This window comes from Triticum dicoccoides, chromosome 7B (genome assembly GCF_002162155.2).
Source record: "Triticum dicoccoides isolate Atlit2015 ecotype Zavitan chromosome 7B, WEW_v2.0, whole genome shotgun sequence".
In the NCBI taxonomy this organism is placed as follows: domain Eukaryota; kingdom Viridiplantae; phylum Streptophyta; class Magnoliopsida; order Poales; family Poaceae; genus Triticum; species Triticum dicoccoides.
This window is the reverse complement of record NC_041393.1, coordinates 485,150,307-485,170,304: the sequence shown is the minus strand read 5'-3', so window position 1 is coordinate 485,170,304 and position 19,998 is coordinate 485,150,307. Positions and strand designations below refer to the sequence as shown.

Here is a 19,998-nt window from a genome sequence, read left to right as displayed (position 1 = left end):
TTGATCTTGCTGGACGCGGAGACGCCCGCCCACATGTCGCCGACGCTCGCGTGCGCGTGCTCGCGCTGGAGCTCCAGCGGCTGGGGAACCTGCTTTGCACCGCCGTCCATCGCGTGTGTGCGTCAAGTGCGCGCTGGAGCTCGCCCTCCGCGTTACGTACTACGGCCGAGACGGCGCCCCATTCTCCTTGCTCCTGCGGTGGTGGAGGCGGCGAGGCAAGGAAACAGTGAGGCCAGGCGACGGTCGCTGACGCGGAAACGCCAGTCATGGATGCGGAGACTCAGGGCGGGACGCCGGCCATGGATACTGGAACACGGAGACGACATTGCGGGAGCAGGGGATACGCGAGGAAGGTGATGCGCAAGGGGAGGATAAGGGATATTTTGGTCAAGAGTGGGGTAAAGAAGCAAACACGCATTACAATATGGAATTTTGCCAAAAAAGTTATGCGCATTACATTTCGGAATGGAGGGAGTACTTTGCACCAAAATTGTAGACTTTTAACAATGTTTGGTAGTCCTTATTCAAAGTTGTTCGTTCAAGAAATTCTTATTCAAAGGGTGTTGGGTTTATTTATAAGTTAGGCATAATGCCTTCGTGTCTCTAAAAAAAAGCTCTTTGGTGCAACTTTAGGCTTGATTATGTATGCATTCAGTAGATTTAGAAAAGGAAAAACTAGTATTTACACACGGCTGGGGAATAGCAAAGCTGCACCAATTTGTTATACAGTGAAAATATTGGTACACACAAGACAAACACACAACCATGCATTTTATCACGTAATTGGTACGCCACGGTATACATAGCTTGCAGAGGGGAGAGGATTTGTAGCACGAGCGGGTGCAGGGGCACCCAAGTCCCTCGTGAGTGCCTTTTTCTTTTGGCTTCCGATTTCAAAAAAATTATATCTTTTGAACAAAAATCCAAATTAAGTGATGTTTTCATATTTGTGTTTCTCGTGACGAGGGCTTTCGAATAAGATCCATTTCAAATACATTTTGATTAGTTTTGAAAAAATCTGTTAAGATTCAACTCTTGAAACTTAGTACGCATGACCGACAAAATCACAACTTATGTACAAAAAAACCGCTTAAAGTTTAAACTCTGCAGCTTGATACAAGTGATCGAGAAATCACTAGTTTCAGATGCAAAATCGTAAGTTTCGGAACTGGAAACTTAAAACTTATTGTTCCCTCGTGCACGATCAAACTACTTTGAGGACTCACGTGACATCCTGGTGACTTGGGAGGGCTTGACACGTCAATGCCCCGACACCTCCGTGCCCCCTGCGAATTTGTTATTGCAGAGGCAATTTTCATGCTTTGCAGTAGTTGTAATGTCCCAAAAAGGAAAGGTATGTGTACGGACAAAATAGGGAAGATATGTGCACATAATTTGGGTACTGAAATGATGTCCGATAGAGCTGAATTTTTTTGTTAGGACATGCAATCTGTTTTTGACGAACGAGGCATGCTTTCTACTATTAAATAGGGTGGAAGAAATAATATGTGGGTAGGGGAAAAGCCAAATCTAGGTGGAGAAATATTCATAAGTGGTCTTTACTACACGGTACGGAAGTCAGGGATCATATGACCTTTGGGTGCAACCGATCGGAGACGGTAGCACGAGCTACATATAAATCGGTTTGGATGACGGTCCAACAATAAAAGAGATGTTTAGGCATTGTGTACTACGTTTGCCGATTGTGGCCATTTGTTTACTTCTTTGGTTTTGTTTATGTACCTGAGATGATTTTTGTACCATGATATTCTATTCGTTTAAAGAAATGGTTGTGTGCATCACTTGATGCAGGGCCAGGAGAATTTCTCCTTTAAAAAAAGTGATTTGTGAGATACTTGTGTGTATATCTTACCTCTTGTTACTTATTATGACTGCTGTTGTTCGCGCCAAGCTTGAAACTTTATGAAATACTAGCACATATGCCCGTGCGTTGTAACGGGACAAATTGATGTTTTGTGCAAACATAACGTTCCACGGCACTGGATTTACTATTTACTTTGATTCCCGGCTCTATTAACTTTAAGAAGAATTATTAACTTTTAGTTTGACGGAAGGCTACTAATTATAGTGCTTCCCGTCAAATCTAGTCCGCCTAAGTCATGGCTAAGCACGGGAAAAGTCTGAATAAAACCTTGAACTCGTACTTCCTGTCGAAATTGGACCCTTATCTTCTAATCCCTGAAATCAGTACCCCGTAATCATCAATCCCGGTTAATCCTAACCTTGCAAAATTCTAGACTAGTTTGGTGCACCAGGAAAACGCAATCCCCACCGGGGTCATCCTCTTCTCTCACTAACTTGGTGGAGCTACAGTCAGATCCATCAATCTGCATCTGCATGCTGCGCGCACACACAATGAAACGACGTGGCAGCTCGGTGATGTTGGTGTCGTGTGCAGCTCCGGGAGTGGTTGTGCGACGGCAAACGAGGGGCTTGTCGGCCAGTGGCGTGCAGCCCTGGGAAACATCTTTACCTAGCTGATTGAGCGCACGAGAGCTTGCAGAGCGCAGCTTCACGAAGAGGAAAGAGGAAGACGACAACAATGGCGGCGGTGCTTGATCAAGCGAGTGGTTGGTGTCGTCGCAGTAGCTAGCCCGACATGCTAACGACGATGGTGGATGGAGCACAAGAAATACGAGATCCAGACGGACATCACCGTCCGTAGCGTACGCACGCGTCCAGGCTAGGCAGTGTCCCCGCGGGGCGTGAGTGTTCCGCCGAGTTGTGCTACTCCAGAAGCCCAGATCGACCAAGCATCCAGTGGATAGTAGTTTGCTGCACTTGGAAAGCTAGCTACCCTCAAGGATCCGTCAGGTGCTTTCTCTACACTTGCGTACGTGCATCTTCAATTTCGACCAATCGAACAACCATTCTTCAGTTCAGTAGTTAGATTCTTGGGGCAGGCCATGACAAAGCCTAGGAAGTTGAGCGCGGGCCGGCGGCCTAGGCGCCCCACAGCGCCAATGAGGCGACGCCACACACAGCGGCAACCATCTCCGGCATCTAGTACGATCAAAGCTCCCAGACCTCTCCCTGCCCCTTCAATTCTGGCTGGCCATCTCGCGTCTTTTTCTTATGGCAGACGTTTCAACAAAGGAGAGAACGACAGGGAGGAAGAGGTATAGGAGAGGGATGGATATGACATGCGGACCCGTATTGTTGGTGAGAGTAGCAGGTGAACCCAGTTGGGATTGCCTTTTTCCCAGTGTGCCAAACAGGTTGAAGGTCGATATTAACCGGGATTGATAAGTATGGGGTGCCGATTTCAGGGATTAGAAGGTGAGGGTTCAATTTCTACAGGGCGTACGAGTTCAAGGTTTTTTTCAGACTTTATTGGCTAAGCACCAAGCATAAGCTAGTATTTTGGCTTCCGCACTAGTTGGTTCTGTTTATGTACCTAAGGTGATTTTTGGTGCACTAGTTGGAATACCTCATTTGTTTACTTCTTTGGTTCTGGTAAGTCTCAACTTTTGAAACTTAGTACGAGTGACCGACAAAAACACAACTTCAGTACCCGCGACCGCCAAAAAATGATTAAAGTTTCAATTCTGAAATTTGATACGATCGGCCGAGAAAATCATAAGTTTCAGAAGCAAAATTGTAAGTTTCAAAGATTAAAACTTGAAACTTATTGTGCCCTTCACCTGTCTGATTTTACTACCTCCAGCGGATTTTGTTGGGTCTTGGTCTTCCTTCGCCAACCCCTGCCCGTTGACCTGCCGTCCAACACCGACCGAACCATCGGCTCCCGCTACCCACAGCCGGCGGCGCTATGCGCGCGCTTCGCCGCCTCAAAACCAAATTGCTGCCGGTCTCTCTAAACCCTGCCAGATTCTGTGGATACCCCACCCCTCCAGCACCCGTTAACCGTCGACGATGAGGAGGCTCCACATATTCGACGGAGGCCTGAAAAATTTCCATGCACACAAAGAGTAGCAAACTCGCCCTTTTATTCATGCCAACATTGTTACACTGCAGAGATACTATACGATGTAAATGCAACACTGTTTGCACATACAATAATGGCCCCAAAGGACGATAAGTGTACAAACAACACAATCAGCAAACTATATGGAACAGTGACCGACGCCTTGAGATCATTTGGCAGCTCCATTCAAACAGAGTAGCGCTCACATCTCTGGAACATATAATAATTAAGTACCCTCGATTTCCTTCAGTTTATTTTGCACGCTTGCATGGGTGCATGTACGTACGTACGTTCATCCGAGGTCCTCCCTCATCAGACCAGCGAAGTCGTCGGCGTGTTCCTTGGTGACGCAGCTCGCGAGCAGCCGCGTGCCGGCGAGCGGCGCCGGCGCCTTCATGACGATGACTGATGCGATGAGGTCGCAGTTCACCAGCGGGCCGGCCGTCATGGGCGTGCCGTACCCGTAGTCCACGTCCGAGAACCCGAGCTTACTCCAGTCCGACACGTACACCGACTCGTAGTCGAACGTCATCTGGAACGGGTCGCGGCCGCCGGTGCGGCACTCGGCCCAGCTCAGACATTCCTCCGCCATGCGCCGCTTGGCTTCGCGGACCACCCCGACAATCTCGACCACCGACGAGCCGGCGACCATCTCCGCCGGCGCTGACACCTTCACCGGGAAGATGGCGTTGCCCCAGTATCCTGGCTCCAGCTTTAGCACGTGGCGGGCGCTGGCGAAGAAGCAGAGCTTGACGTCCGCGCCCGGGACGACGACCGGGCCGATGGCCCGCGTCCGGCACTGCCAGAGCTTGGCGATGACGATGTCGAAGCCGGAGCAGTGCTTGCCGCCGGTGAACTCGGAGTACTGCGACTTGATCTTGTCGAGGTAGGCGACCGGGAAGTCGAACGCGATGTACTCGAGGGCCAGCACCGGCAGCTCCGGGAGCGGGCCGGGCTTGATGTGCGGGTCAGGGAAGCGGTCGCGCCCCCAGACCGGCTTGACGCGGGGCTCCGGGAGACCTCGGGCAAGGTCGCCGACGGCGTTCAGGAACTGGGCAGCGCCCGTGCCGTCGGCTACCGCGTGGTTGGTGCGCAGGCCGATCACGAAGCCGCCGCAGGTAAACGTCGTGACCTGAGAGATCACAGGTTGACAACATTAAAAATGTGCACGAGTTCGTCATGTGTACACACGCAACATACAGTATGATAAATGCAAGGATGCAACTAATCATCACAAGTAGACAACATTAAAAATGTGCACGAGTTTGGTTTTGCTAAACAAAAGAGAGTTGGCGTAGTGTATTTACTTAGTCGGGAGCAACCGCTTCCTCCGAGAACGTGAAGACAAAGCTGAAACAATGCACGAAAAATAAAATAAGAACCTGTATCATGGCAAGGCTGTTTTGCGGCTCGACGGCCCAGAGCTCCGGCGTCGGGTACGGCACGAGCTGGTCCTTGCCGAGCAGCAGCGGCCGCTCCAGGAAGTTGACGTCGGCGAGCGTGCAGTTCGCGGTGGCCTCGACGAAGTAGACGCCCTCGGCGGAGCACAGCACGGCGGGGCGGCACGTGTCCTCGCCTTCCACGATTCGGCCCGCGAAAGGGTAGTAGTGCACCAGCGCGTCCGCGAGCGCGCCGCGCACGACGGCCGCCGGGGGCTTCCTCTTCTTCTCTTCCGCGCCGGCGTCCCCCGTCCCGGCCATGGCGTCGCGGTACACGTGCACGGACTCGACCAGGCCGCGGTGCGTCGGGTACCGGTCAACCCACGCGAGTGGCAGCGTCTCCGACGGCGTCGCGGCGGATGGCCGGACGGGACCCTCGGACACCTTGGTCACGGCGAAGACACCCATGGTGTTGTGTTGTGCCAGTTACGTGGTTGCCTAATTCGCTGTCAGCGGCTAAGGTTGCCTGGACTGGAGTGACAGGGCGGGACGCCAAGGGCATTTATAGGAGCAGGAGCAGGAGAACTGCCAACTACGCTGTTTTGCCACCTCGATCTCCCCAACCTTTTTCAAGAAAAAGGTTGGAAGTTGCATGTTCCGGTGATGACTAATTTACGTTTTATTCTCCCACGAATGCGAATGCACAACGGTAATTCAAGTGGCGATTTGTTGGGTTCGACGGGTCGTGTCTCATTATTTTGAGAGAAATGTTACGGACGATTTCTTGCGGAATGGGCTTACGAGATTAGGTGGAGTAGGGAATTTTTTTTTACATAAGTACAAACATAAGCGCTCATATACACGCGCATACACTCATCCCTATGAACGCATACATGCACACCCTACCCCTATGAGCACCTCCGAAAGACTGAGCCGACATATCATCTTTAGATTTATGAAGTCACCGTAGGCGGCTCGTCGTCGACGGGAACGTCTCCTCCCACTGAAAGCGCATCGCCGGATATCCTGAAATAAAATCCAGGAATAAGCGAGCACCAGGATTTGAACCCTGATGGGTTGGGGATACCACTGTCCACCTAACCAACTCAACCACAGGTTGATTCGCGTGGAGTAGGGAAATTAGAAGGTAGAACTAATGGAGAAGATGACAAGTCGGTCTCCAGATTAGGGAATGTAGAATGGGCTAACTTTTTTTAAATAATACATTTTTTTATTATTTTGCACAAATATTACGCCCGTTTAAAAATTTACAAAAATAATACAGCGTCGGCCCGCAGCAGGCCGACTGGATCTAGTCGGCCCACAGCAGGCCGACTGGAGGCCTATCAGCTTGCTGCTGGCCGATAGACCTGTCGGCCACAAGTTCAGGTCCAGTCGGCCTGCTGTGGGCCGATAGGCCTGCTGTTAGCCGATAGGCTTGCTCTAGGCCAACTGATGCATGCACCATTTTTGCACCGTATTTTCGCGCGACCCTTTCCCCTCAATATTTTTCCGCCACCTGTTTCCCGCCATTTGTTCCCGCCAACCCTTCCCCCTCAATATTTTCCCGCCAACTTTTTCCCGCCATCCGTTTTCCTCCACCTATTTCCCGCCATATGTTCCCGCCAACCCTTTCCCGCCATATCGCAGTCGTTCTTTCCCGCCATTTTCTTCTCTCTACCTATAAAACCCCCTTCAGGCGGAGGTGGATAAGCATTCCAGTGTAGTGTAGTTGAGATGTCCCATTATCCTTTCGATCGTAGTTTTCACCCTGGGATGAGCAGGACTCTTCTGAGGCTAGCTACCGATTTCAGGATGGCAAATAGGATAGTTCCACGGGATGAACTCACCGGTAGTGACACCATAATGAATGAGTTGGCTTACGAATTACGTAGGTCTGGGTGGCCTGAAAGGACCTATGAGGAGGTACGTAAAGAACTTCTTAGGTTGCATGAAAGGTGGAAGAAGGTAGTGGTGCCGAAGAGTGAAACTTTTAGAAGGATTGCAGCAAATAATCCATCTTTATGGACTGAGGAGAGCGAGGACGAAGATGATATCTTCATGCCGCCGCTTCCGGGTTCTGCATCGTCGAAGGGCAAGAGTTCTTCATCGTTGAATGGCAAGGTTTCTGCATCGTTGAAGGGCAAGAGTTCTTCATCGTCGAAGGGCAAGAGTTCTGCATCGATGGAGGATGACGATGATGACTTCATGTAGTTTTATGTTGTATGTTGTAAGTTCAGTCATACGTACCGTTTAATTTAGATGTAGTTCTATGTAGTTGTTTGTACTTTCTTGTTGTACGAACATTCTGTTCTATCTAAATATGATATTGTAGTTCGGATAACATAGTACTAAAATAGAGTAGGCATATGTCTCATACATAAGTACATAGTCATTTGTCTCATACATAGAATAGACATAAGTCTCACACATAAATAGATGGTAATGTCTCTACTGATAGATAGAAGCGTCAGTGACGACGTCTGGCCTGGCGGGGAGGCGGATCTGGAAGCGGCGTCCATCCCCACCTGCCGGGTGCCCTAATGGGACGCGGAGGAATCTCAGACTCTCCCTGGTCATGATGTGTATCCTGTGTGGGGGCCTGGTGGAGGAGTCGAAAACATGTTCATCCAGTGGGTGTGCTGCGACATCTGAGCCTGTATGTTCTCCTCGGGATGTTGATCACTCCCCCATGTATCATGTGATGCCGACATAGATGCATGATATCCATAGGCTCCTGCACGACGGAACTTTAAGTCATGAAGACTGATGTCGCCTCAACTAATATTGAAAACAATAAATATGAAGACACACACCTGCTGGTTGTGATGGCTGCTCTGGCTCAAACACAAAGCTCGACGAGGGACCGTGGTGCTGTGGCTGTGGAGAAAACACGAAGCTCGACGTGGGACCATAGTATTGTGGGTGCTGCCACGATGAACTGCTAGGTTGTTCAGGAGGGGGTGGCCTGGTCGTCGGCTGATATGCTAGACGTGGACGTGGTTGATGTCGGTGCATGGAGGGACGCGGCTGCTGTGGCTGGTGCTGAACAACATCGCTTATCCGGGTGCACGTGATAGCCTCGTAGACAGCCCGTATTTTGTTCTGCATCCGTTCCAAGAAGGGCTGTATGATAGGACGGTGGTGAAGAAGAGGTCCTGACGACAGTGATTGTCCAAAGGTGGTCACGTCGTTGTAGAGTTCGTGTGTCAAGGTAGCCTGCAAATTTTCAGGACGATTATTAAGTATGCACGCCAATGTATGTGACAACATTACTTAAAGAAAATATATCTTACCGCGTACTGCCTAGAGCCTGAAGTATCATAGCTCGGGTACGTATCCGACAGAGTAGGATCAGGTATCTCCTCTGGGTGAGAGTGTTCAACGATGCGTAACCGTGTTCCGCTCATGTAACGCCGCAAATAGAGATTGAATTCATTGAGTTCAAAATTGTGATTCTCGTGCCATAGATTTGTGTTTGCTGTCTCCCGTTCTATAACATACGGCTCTAGTCTTACTAGCCACTCAGCAGTTGTCCTAGTCATGCCCTTCCTTGTCGTCCTAAAATTGTGGTGTGTGTTCAGCAATATGAAAGATAATTGTGGTGTCATGCCCTTCGAATTGAGCACTATGAAAGATAATGCAACATTGTAAAATTGGTTACCCGTGGATGTGTGATGGCACCGGGTTCTCTGTAGGGGGAGGTAGCTCCAACTGCAGAAGACCAAATTGCCTCATAACCCTCTGTTGTGCCATCTCCTCAACGAAGATATCGAAGATGATCTTCGATTTCGTCATCCAGTAATCTCGGTCCCTTGTGCACAACAAAGACATACCACCAGGGTATCTCGCATTTATGGCTGCTTCAGTGTAGGGCTGCCAGATGACCCCAGTGTACGTATCGAACTGCTCGTTCAGTGCCGTGTATGCCTTTCTGGTCTGATCACTAGCAAAGCGTCTCTGCAGAAAACAAATGTTAGTAGCCGCTAGCATTGAACTATCTCTGGTGCACACAAAAAATGCATTAAACTATAACACGATACATACCTCGCGACGTGTCCAACACAGACCAAAAGTAGGCATGTCGATGCCATCAGCATCAAACACGGCGTCTATAGGCTGATTAACACATACATCTGGTCGCCCTATAGAGAACCTCTCCCATGACCACAGCTGTAGGAATAGAGGGCATCCAAGAAGGGCTGGCTTTCTCGATATAAGCTGGCAACCGTTGCACATACCTCGGTATGTAGCCGCTAAGACCGCCGAACCCCAACTCCTCTGTCGGATCTGATCCTCCGTCTGAGCGCTCGCTATCTCGAGTGCCATAGGGATGTAGAGCGCGCTAATAGTGCTGACATGGTTCTCTGTGAACATCACCTTGCCGAAAAGCCACATTAAGTAGGCCTCCAGGCTCCGAGTGATCTGTTTCGCACTCAATGGCGCCTGAAACTTCTGGATCTGCATTAAGCAAAGAGAAAGTTTTAGTAAGTAAGCCACAGGTATTTTCTGTAAAACCATATGCACGATAAATTGAAGATAAGAGGTAGGGGAAATAACCTGGAAATTGAGCAACCAATCATACTTAGGTCCATGATGCTCCCATACCGGATCCGGAACATCCGGAAAAACACCATGAAAACATTGTGTAAGACCTTGCTCCCAACCAGCCGGTGCGTCCAATGGTCCTATGGCATGACCTGCCAACGGTAGTCCCAGCAAAAGTGACACATCCTCGAGAGTAGGAGCCATCTCTCCCCATCGGAAGTGAAACGTGTGGGTCTCTGGCCTCCAACGGTCCACTAAGCAGCTCAACAAGGAGGAGCCGATGGCTAGGCGTTTGCAGCCCGGGATAGACTCAACCAGACGCGCGAAAGGTAATAGGCCGACCCATTTCAACCTTCATGACAGAACTTTTCAGTTAGTGTCTCCCATTAATATGCATGTTAGTGTGCAAATTAATAAAGCACGTACCGCTGAACCCATCCTGCGTGTATCATCCAATTCTCCTTAGGAGTGCGAGTGACCAGAGGCTCAACCTTGCGCTCAGACCATATTGTAGCACGATGACCCCTATCAACGTCCCCATTCAGCAACCACATTCCCGACATTCCTGCACATAAAAATTCATAACATAGGGCCAAACTTAATAAAAATTCAAAACATAAGGCCACACTTAACAAAAATTCAGAACATAGTGCGACACTTAATACAAATTCAGAACATAGTGCCACACTTATACAAATTCAGAACATAGTGCCACACTTAATAAAAATTCAGAACATAGTGACACACTTAATAAAAATTCAGAACATAGTGCCACACTTAATACAAATTCAGAACATAGTGCCACGCTTAATACAAATTCAGAATATAGTGCCGCACTTAATAGTACTCCTAGCTTATCTTCTTCCTCTCCCTCTTACTCCTCTACTTCCTCTACCTCCTCTTCGTCCCCGGTTGCCTCGTCCACGCGCAGTGACGGAAGTGGGACAATTAGTGTCCCTATGGCCAAATTCATTGCATAGAATGCATTGCCTAGTCGGACCTCCTGCTTCAGATTCATCCATATCATTCCGGATGCGCTGACACTGCCGTCTACCTCTACTTGTACGCATATGCTCTGGGTTTGGAATGTAACGCCTTTTAGCAGGGTTGACGCTGTTGAAGTTACCCGTTGATCGAAAACCCATCAGCTCACATGTCCAGGTATTGAGGACAGACTCTTTCAGAAAAAATGGAGAAACAAACGATATTGCGTCCATTCCAAGTTGTCCGGAAGCAGCAAGTACATGTGAGCAAGGTAGGTGAAGCAATTTCGTTTTGTTGCATGTGCACTCACACGTTGGCCAGGCTTTATTACCAATTCTCACCTTGTGCGTCCTCAGCTCATTTGCACATCCGAATTTGTTGTTGGCTAAGCGGACCTCAAACCTTCTTTCTTGATTACCGATGGCGACTACAGTGTGTGACCTAGCTTTTTGCATCTTATTGTCAATGTACTTCGTGACTCTTTCACAGTAACGTGTATTCGGGTTGTTCAAAATATGCTGCTTTGCTTTTTGGCGTCTATCTCTGAAATACTTCACGGTGCCATAGAAAATACCCTCAACAATGGCTGTAAGTGGAAATGCCCGGTTTTCTCTAAGGAGAAATTTATATGTTTCCGCGAGGTTCGTCGTCATGCCACCGTACCTTGCTCCAAATGTGCCATGTAGCAAAGACCGCCTCTCCAGAGGCTCATGCTCTATCCACTGCTCGAAAGTTTTAATCAACCTCCCGAACCTTCTCCTAGTACCAGGTGGGTCAAAGCCTGGAAGGTCACATAGCCCAACAGGCTCCTCCTCCACGGCCGCTGTTCCTGTTGCCAACTGTGCAGCTACTGCTTCAACATGTGCCCTCACCGCTGCATCTCTTGTAGCTTTCCTGTCCCTCACGTGTCTCTGCGTGCACACATTAAGTCTATCACGTATCAAATTGTACTTCCATAACATGTTCTGCTTGCGGAGTTTTTTGAACAGATTCATCAGGTTCTTATTTCTAAACTGCGAGAAGAAATTAGGCCCCAGATGGCGTATGCACCAACGGCTCTGCAAGTCCAGCCATGGAGTTTGTTCCTCAGGGCCTGGGTTTGTCAGTGTCCTTATCGCACTGAGTATACCTACGTGCTTGTCATGAAGGATGCACACATTGGGCTTCTCCTTCACAACTGATATTTTCAACTGCGTGAAGAACCATGTCCAACTTTCAATGTTCTCACTCTCCACAAAAGAAAATGTGAGTGGGACAACTTGATTTTGGCCGTCTTGACCTATGACTGCCAGGATCTGACCCTTGTACTTGCCTGTGAGAAATGTACCATCAACAGATATCACCGGTCGGCAATGCCTGGAAGCTTCGATGCATACACCAAAAGAGAAGAAGAGACGATGCAGCACCCTCACAGTTGGGAACTCTAGCATGAACAAGTCTTGGATATCGATATAGGTGCCTGGATTCTGCTGCTGCAGGGTGTGGAGGAGCTAGACAACCGAGTCATATGCATCAAAATAAGAACCAAAACTCCTCTCAAGGGCCGCATGCTTAGCCCTCCAAGCCTTGCCATAAGAAATTCTGTACTTGAACCTGGCGAAGACTTTTGTCTGGACTGTCTTCACTTCCATAGCTTTGCCTTGCACTATCTCATCATAAAACAACCGAGCAATAAGCGTCGATGAAAGGTTGGCATGATCTTGAGGGATGGAGGGAATAAGAGAAGTGTGATTAACTAAGTCACTGATCATCCAACTTGTGACATACTTAGGGAGATAGCCGTGCACCCTGGCAGGACAATCTGCGTTCCTGCAAACCATTGTCAGGTATTTCTGACTTGACACCTGAGCAGTGAAAACCCTTTGCGTGAAAATTGCCCAGTTTGTTATTGCATCCTTCAGAGCTTGCTTGTTGGGATACATAGCACCCGTTGCAATAGTGTTCTGGTGATATTGCCGGGCAGAATCATGTCCATCGTTCACAATCATAGCAGATGAGAAGTCATGATTCCACGATGCAGGATTCGGGACCTCCTCTGCATTTTCTTCTTCATCTGACTCGTCTGAATCATAGGCATGACCCAAATCAACATTGGTGTCTTTTTCTTCCATCTGGTCCTGCATGTGCCCATCTACCTCGTCAGCGTCCACCTCGCCATTGTATTCACCATCGGCATTTCCCCCTTCTACTTGACTATTCTGCCCTGTTTCATAACCATCAGCATTTCCTCCTTCTACATGACTGCTCTGTCCTTGTTCGTAACCATCATCTCCAGCATTTGACATAGATAACCGCCTACCTACACTGCTCTGCCCAGGATCGTTGCCACCTTGGCCTTCATGTGCAGTGACCTCCTTCACGACGGGAAGCACTAAAGCAATAGGATTGCATCCCCTTCGTTCACAACCTTGTAACCACCGCACCCAATCAGAGTCTCGCTCTATCGGCCTCAAATAAAAGTAAATTATTGTACTTGACCGTGTCCACAATGCATGAACACCGACGGTGTGTGTTTCAGTATCAAGGCCTAAACTTGCCGCAATCCATTCTTTCAACTGACAGACAGACCATGTTTAAGGTGCGCTCATTGGCACCTCTATGTGAGTAAATTCACTCAGATCAGCTCTCATCTCAGTTGTTTGGACAGTACCAGGACCATAGTAAAATCTGAACTTCACTACATCGGACATCTCGACTCACCTATTTTTTTTCAACAACGAAATACAAGTATTAAGCAACAACTTAAAATACCCCCACTAACAAATATTAGACATGTCTATATATTAGCTAGCTATATATTACAGAATATTAACGGAGCAACTAATACAATTCACACACCTACAAGTATATTACGAATATTTGCCGGAGCAACTACAAATATTGACATATTTTAATATTTGACTGGACTGCCTATATTACGGATTTTACCGGAGCAACTACAAATACTGACACTCCTAAATACTACACATCCACATATAGTCCGGAATATTACCGGAGCAACTACACATTTTTACACAACTAATTAGTTGACATCTAAATAAAATGCTCACCGGAACCGAAACGGGAAAATAAAATGCTCACCAGGACCACCTAAATATTTACGTTTACTACTGGAGCAAATAACAATAATTGCACGCAACTTCGAAAAATAAAATGTTTGTTGAAATATACCCTTGAAGCGTGCGCGCGAACGACGAACGGTGGCCTTCAATCACCGGAACCGAAGCCGGAAACTCCATCGAACTACCGGAGCTTCACCTCCACCACATTGCCCCAGCTTCTCCACCACCACCTCCACCTCCACCGCCGCCACAACCTCCACCAATGAGCTGAAAAAATGCTCCAATAAAATCCTCACCACGACCACCACAAGCTACCCCATCAGTAGATCGAGGTCTCTTTTGGCTCCCCTAACTATGTAGAACCCATTCACGGTGCCAAATCCGCAAAAAACCGGGTCATGTTGGTGTATTAATTGGAGCTATTTTGTGTAAGAGAGAGGAAGAAGGAAGAAGAGAGAGAAGAGCAGAGAGATGCGTGCGGTGGGGGAAAGGAAAGGAGAAGGAGAAGGAGAAAAGAGGCAGCGCTGCGGGGCCCACTCCCTATCGGCGAGCAGCTGGCCGATCGGTCGGTAGCTGGCTTACTAGGGCGCCCGTGACCCAGCCCGCGCCGATAGCCAGCGTAGCGACGTGGCCCGGCCAATAGTCGGCCCGCACGTGGCCGATTGACCACCTGTCGGCCTGCAGTTGGCTGAGAAGGCCCTGTCGGCCCGCTGCTGGCTGACTAGGCTCAGCCAGGCAGCTGCTGGCTGATTGGGTAATATTTTTGAAAATAATAATATCAGCGTAATATTTGTGCAAAATAATAAAAAATGTATTATTTAAAAATAATTAGTTGTAGAATGGTTGGTAAGTCGGTCCTATCTTAAGCCCGCCAAGTAATCTAGAGATGACAATATAAAATGGCGTACAACAAATTATTTTTAGCCTTATCTTTGGTAACTAGTTATCTCCAAATATGCGGTGAGGCCTATTTTGCTAAGAGATCATCTTTTAATTAACAGAATACAAACATTTTATTATGGTTTATCTCTCCTTCACTTTGGCATTTATCCTACATTAGACTTTGAGATAGGCTTCATTCTACATGCCCTTAGAACAACTCTAGCAGACTCCGCATCCCACCGGCCCACAAAACGCGTTTGCGGTTCGCGCAAAACCGCTCGTGTGGGCTGGCTCGGGCTGGCACAGATGCAGACCCCCCAAACGAATCCCTAAAAAAGTATATTCGCGGAATATACCCTTTTACGGGTTGGTTTTGCGGGGTCTGCTCGGGCACCACCGCGACGACCCGCAAACAGAAAAACTGCAAATCTCACATTTGACATAGGGTTTCACAAACAAGTTCAAATTCAAATGACATAAACAGTTTTACGCACAAATAAAAGCCAAGCTCATTACGACAAACGCAAAAGAGGGCCCTGCAAAGGTTTGCGCCCATGTCCGGCATCATCTTGGTCGATCTTCACTCCGCGCCATCGAGTCCATCTTGAAGTTCACCGGCGCCACCGAGTCCACCTCCAGCGCTTGTTCCAACTCCCGCACCGAAATCATCCACATTGCCACCATATGGAGTAGAGAAAACATCACCGGAACTGTAACACAGACCGACCGACGCGACCATTCTCCTCTTCAAGATTTCTCTCCTTGCCATACCATGCCATGTTTTGGTGACGTCGTCCATGTCATTGCGGTTCATTGTCATGATCTTGTTCGTGTCAACCGCGTTTGTGTCCAACAAGTTCACAAACTCGGTTGTTGCATTGTTGGAACCACCACTATAGCGAACGATAACAAGTCACAAGATATCGAGAATAATGGCGGAAATGAAAGGAAATCGCCAAGACGGAAGACACATACCTTTCGGCCATTTCGTTGAACACCTCACTCGCGGAGGGAGTGGCACCGTTGAACGGCATCGCCGGAGCACCTCCTTGCGGGGGGATGGAGTTAGAGGATGAAGAAGGTGGCTTCTTTGAAGCCGGAACCTTCCTCCGCTTTACGCCCGCAGCCTTGCCGACCTTCTCCGCCGCCGGTCGGGATCGCGCTGCCGCGTTGGCAACCGGAGCGCGAGCCATCACGGCGGGGACAGACGGATTCCCGCCCTACACGACCACGTTGCCATGCCGCTTGCGGGCAGGCGTGGCGTGTGCTTGGGCGACGGCGGCGGGGCCAACATGGCCGGCGACGAGATCAACCCGAGGGGAAGGAGCGTGGGTGACCTCGACGGTGACGGGGGACATCATGGGGTCGTCCATGGCGGCGAGGGACTACCGGGGAGGAGGAACCGGAGCTTGCGGAGGGGGGGGGCAATGGTGGCGTAGGGTGCGGGGAGCGGGAAAGGGCGCACGGAAATGTCCCTCCCGCCAAATATCGCGGCGGATAGGGGTTGAGCTCGGGTCGGCCTCCCAGCCCGTGAAGATAGAGGTTGGGGGAGAAGATTTGCCCCGCCCCGCAAAAATATTTGCGAGCCGGGGCGGGATGCGGGGTCTGATCGTGCAGATTTTCTGGCTCCGACCCGCAATTTGGCGGTTATTTTGCGGGCCGGCGCGGGATGCGGGGTGTGCTAGAGTTGCTCTTAGTACGTAAGAAATAAATCCATAGGCACTACTCCATCCGTTCACAAATATAAGATGTTTTGAATATTTTAATATGAACTACATGCGAACTAAAATCTGATTCAGGAAAAGGTTAGAACATTTTATGTTTGCGAACGAAGGGAGCATATAATTATTGCTATTTTTGGCGTTGTAGCTGGAAGTTATTTTCAATCATTGTTTCAGGATTTATTCCAAATCTTATCTTTTATAATTCTCTGTTACTTGAAAAATTTAAAATATCCTGAGAACGTCTTAAAATCAGAGATACTTAAATTTACACACAATATCCAAATATGAGGGTTCATCAATACCTTTAATTACACGTCTTGTTTCTTTTTTCGAGAAAACTTCTGATCTATTCATGTTCAATCATAGCAGTAAAACAAACAGTAGAAATAATAATAAAAAGATATCCAGATTCATAGATCATCTAGCGACAACTAGAGGCACTAAAGCGAGCCGAGGACGCGCCGCCGTCACCGCCCCTCCATCACAGGAGTCGGGCACAACTTGTTGTAGTACACAGTCAGGGAAGGCGTCGTGCTAAAGCCCCATATGACCAGCGCAATAGAACAACAATTGCCGCCGATTAAGAATAACGTAGATCGGAAGAGGCTAACCTCCTACCTCTGCATCGGCCAAACTTTAGTGCATTCACATAAAAAGTTTGGACAAATGCAATTTTTACCTCGTAGATTATGCATGGAGTGACTTGGAGTTGGTGATGTGTACAGTTGGATGTTGATTTACAGATTTGAAATGTGATTGACACTAAAGACATACAAACAAATAGTTGCTAGACAACCCTCATATTAACCCACTCATACTTCGAGACGGCCTCTTTGATCGGCAGGAATAGAAAAAACACAAGAATAAAGTGTCATGCCATTTTCATTCCTACAGGATTATTATGAGATTAGTATGGACGTTTGATTGCACACTAGAACAACATATAATTCTATACAAGAATTTGGAGTGAATGAAATTTTCCTATATGAAATCAAGTCCAAATCGTAAGGAAAAAAAACTTATGAGTTGTAACCCTCTAAATCCAATAATCATTGTAGGGGGGAATCCTAAGGATTAGAATCCTGCAAAATTCATTCGAATTAAAGAGGCTACACATCGATGAAAAAGGACACTGACCTCACATGTGTTGTACATAGATAAATGAGCTAGAGTGAATTATACCGGGCTCACAATTAAAGATAATTTTACTATTTTATGGTATATCCAACAATCCATTTCATTCATATTGGGAGTGGGCAAGACCGGGTGGTCGGGGGCACCGCCGGGTTCAGGTTGGATCCCTCTGGATCCGGTGCTTGGACACCGTCGGCCGGCGTAGGGTGGTGCTGTTCGTCGCTGGCCACGTCGGATCGATGGATTCATAGCCTCGATGATCTACGCCGGATGTTCTTCTCGATCCTCCTTCCTGGTGGGTTGAGCACCATGGCACTTTCATTTCTGTAGGTTTCGGTTCACGACTCACTGTCGGATCCGGAGCAAACGGAGGTTTGGTGGTACAGGATGGGGAGCGGAGGAAATTTTGGTCGGCTGGTTCGGCCCAACATCGCGATGTCCCTCGACTCCGTTACCGTCCCTGAAGGCGAAGTCGAGGTCCCTCCTATCCACCTCTGAACCCCTCCCGGACGAAAGTCCATAATTTCATCTGGATTGGATGACGACGGCGTCGTGTGTGTCGTACCCTCCATGGAGGCGCCGTCTTGGGAGGCTTAGGTGTTCGGGGAAGAGTTGATGTGGTGGTGGGCTCCGCGTAGCTCCAGCAGCGGCGACGGTGTTGAGGTTGGTAGGAGGAGCGGCGTTGTATCTACCTCGTCGATGATGACGAGTATTGGCGGCATGGTGCAACTAGATCTCGATGACGGATGTGTCTGGATGGATGAGCGCAGGGCGGTGGCGCTGTTTGGCACCATGGCAGCGTCGACGGCAGCCTGACAAAGTCGATGTATCTACCTGCTCTGGAGATGGATCGGTGGAAGACGGCGACGATGACCTATGTGAGTGCGTCGGATCGGTCTGTGCTCCAGACCAGGTATGTGGCTTGGTCGGGGCCTCCAAATTTATATGATAGGCTTATGTGAGAGGTCTGGGTATTTGACTCAGTATTTCTCCGCCCCTTCATCAAGTGGTTAGGAGTAGCGATAGATGTTGTCAAGATGACGGATTCAGATATATTGATGCAATACTTTGTAAGTCTTCATGAATAATTAATAAAATTGATGCATGCATCTTCCAGATGCAGAGGTCGGGGGTCATCCTCCTTTTCTAAAATTATATATATTGGGAGTTAAAACAGTTTTATAATCATAAAATAACCTCACTTTTGTGGAGAGTGAGTCCCAATTTAGGATAATCTTATGGATTTGGTATACAACAACAGTTAGACAAGTTGTCCAAATTAATATGGATGTCATCAATCACAAACTTGTTTTGTGGGTCGTGATAGTGTTTATGTGCTCTCAATTTCAACCTCGCATCTGTTGCCTCTATGCTCTCAATGGGTTTTCTGTAGCACCATTGCATATACGCGAAGGTTGGGGAGGCGCCGGCTCAGCGTTCGACGATGGTGAACGATGAAAGACCGTGCGTGTGGTGCCGTGGTGGTGAGAATTAATCCTATTGGATGTTTTTTGGACGGTGGAGGCACGACGGGTGACGGGAGAACGGCGAGTTGGCGATGAGCACCACCAGATCTATTCAAAATTAGTCCCTGAGCGGCTCAAAAAAAAAAAAAAATTAGTCCCTGAGTAGTCCTATGTTCTATTCACAAAAACTGTGATCTAGTGGAAAGCAGGTTCAACTTACTGAGGGCACACCAAACAGTCGCATTTTTATCATGCTTACCAAATCCACCCAACTCGAGTCGATCGGTAGTACTTGATAAAAGGGATCAATCACATGTCAGCTAGGGAGGTAGAGGTAGAATTATTGAAGGACACATTTCAACTTTAGAAGTACATGCATAGAAATTAATCTTGTGTAGCAAAAGAGAGTATAATTGCGATGTCATATATCTCATATATATAGGTACACGAGGAGGACGACGCAGCTTCGGAGTAGAGTACTCACACTCTGTGTATCTAGCCCCGCTCCTCCCCCCCCTCCCCCCCGGCCGTCGGCCCCTCCGGCCGTGGCGGCCACCCCCTCTCCGTACCCGGCTGCCCTGTCTGGAGCGCCACCTCTCCGGCTCCCATGGGCCGCTCCAGCTCCGTGCACTCGGGTGGGTCCGACCGCTCGGTAGGCGCGCTTCCGTCCCCGGCACGCCTCGGACCAGCGGTCCGTCCACGAATCCGGTCCCTCCACCGCCCCCCGGCCCGCCTCCTGGTTCTTCGACGCACATCCTGCTCCGGGGGGAGTGCTCCAGGCCCTGCGTCGCCCTTTCCCCCCGGATCTTGCAGGAGATCGCCAAAATCAAGCAGCCCCGCCTCAAATCCATTGTCGTTCGCCCTTTCCCC

The 19,998-nt window shown here is 48.7% G+C and overlaps 1 protein-coding gene across 1 annotated transcript; it reads right to left on the bottom strand.

Moving 5' to 3' along the window:
* Window positions 1–3,954: 3,954 nt before the first annotated feature.
* Window positions 3,955–5,849, bottom strand: LOC119335459 (acyl transferase 10-like). The gene is made up of 2 exons (XM_037607586.1): window positions 5,332–5,849; window positions 3,955–5,081 (listed from the first exon to the last, which is right to left on the bottom strand). The coding sequence occupies exons 1-2, from the start codon at window positions 5,794–5,796 to the stop codon at window positions 4,242–4,244; spliced, it is 1,305 nt and encodes a 434-aa protein (XP_037463483.1). The 5' UTR covers window positions 5,797–5,849; the 3' UTR covers window positions 3,955–4,241.
* Window positions 5,850–19,998: the final 14,149 nt, after the last annotated feature.

Excerpts from the sequence above, each read along its gene's own strand:
- LOC119335459 (XM_037607586.1), bottom strand. The coding sequence starts at position 5,796 with ATGGGTGTCTTCGCCGTGACCAAGGTGTCCGAGGGTCCCGTCCGGCCA. Across the intron at positions 5,082-5,331 it reads ACAGCCTTGCCATGATACAG|GTCACGACGTTTACCTGCGG; the intron begins GTTCTTATTTTA and ends GTGATCTCTCAG.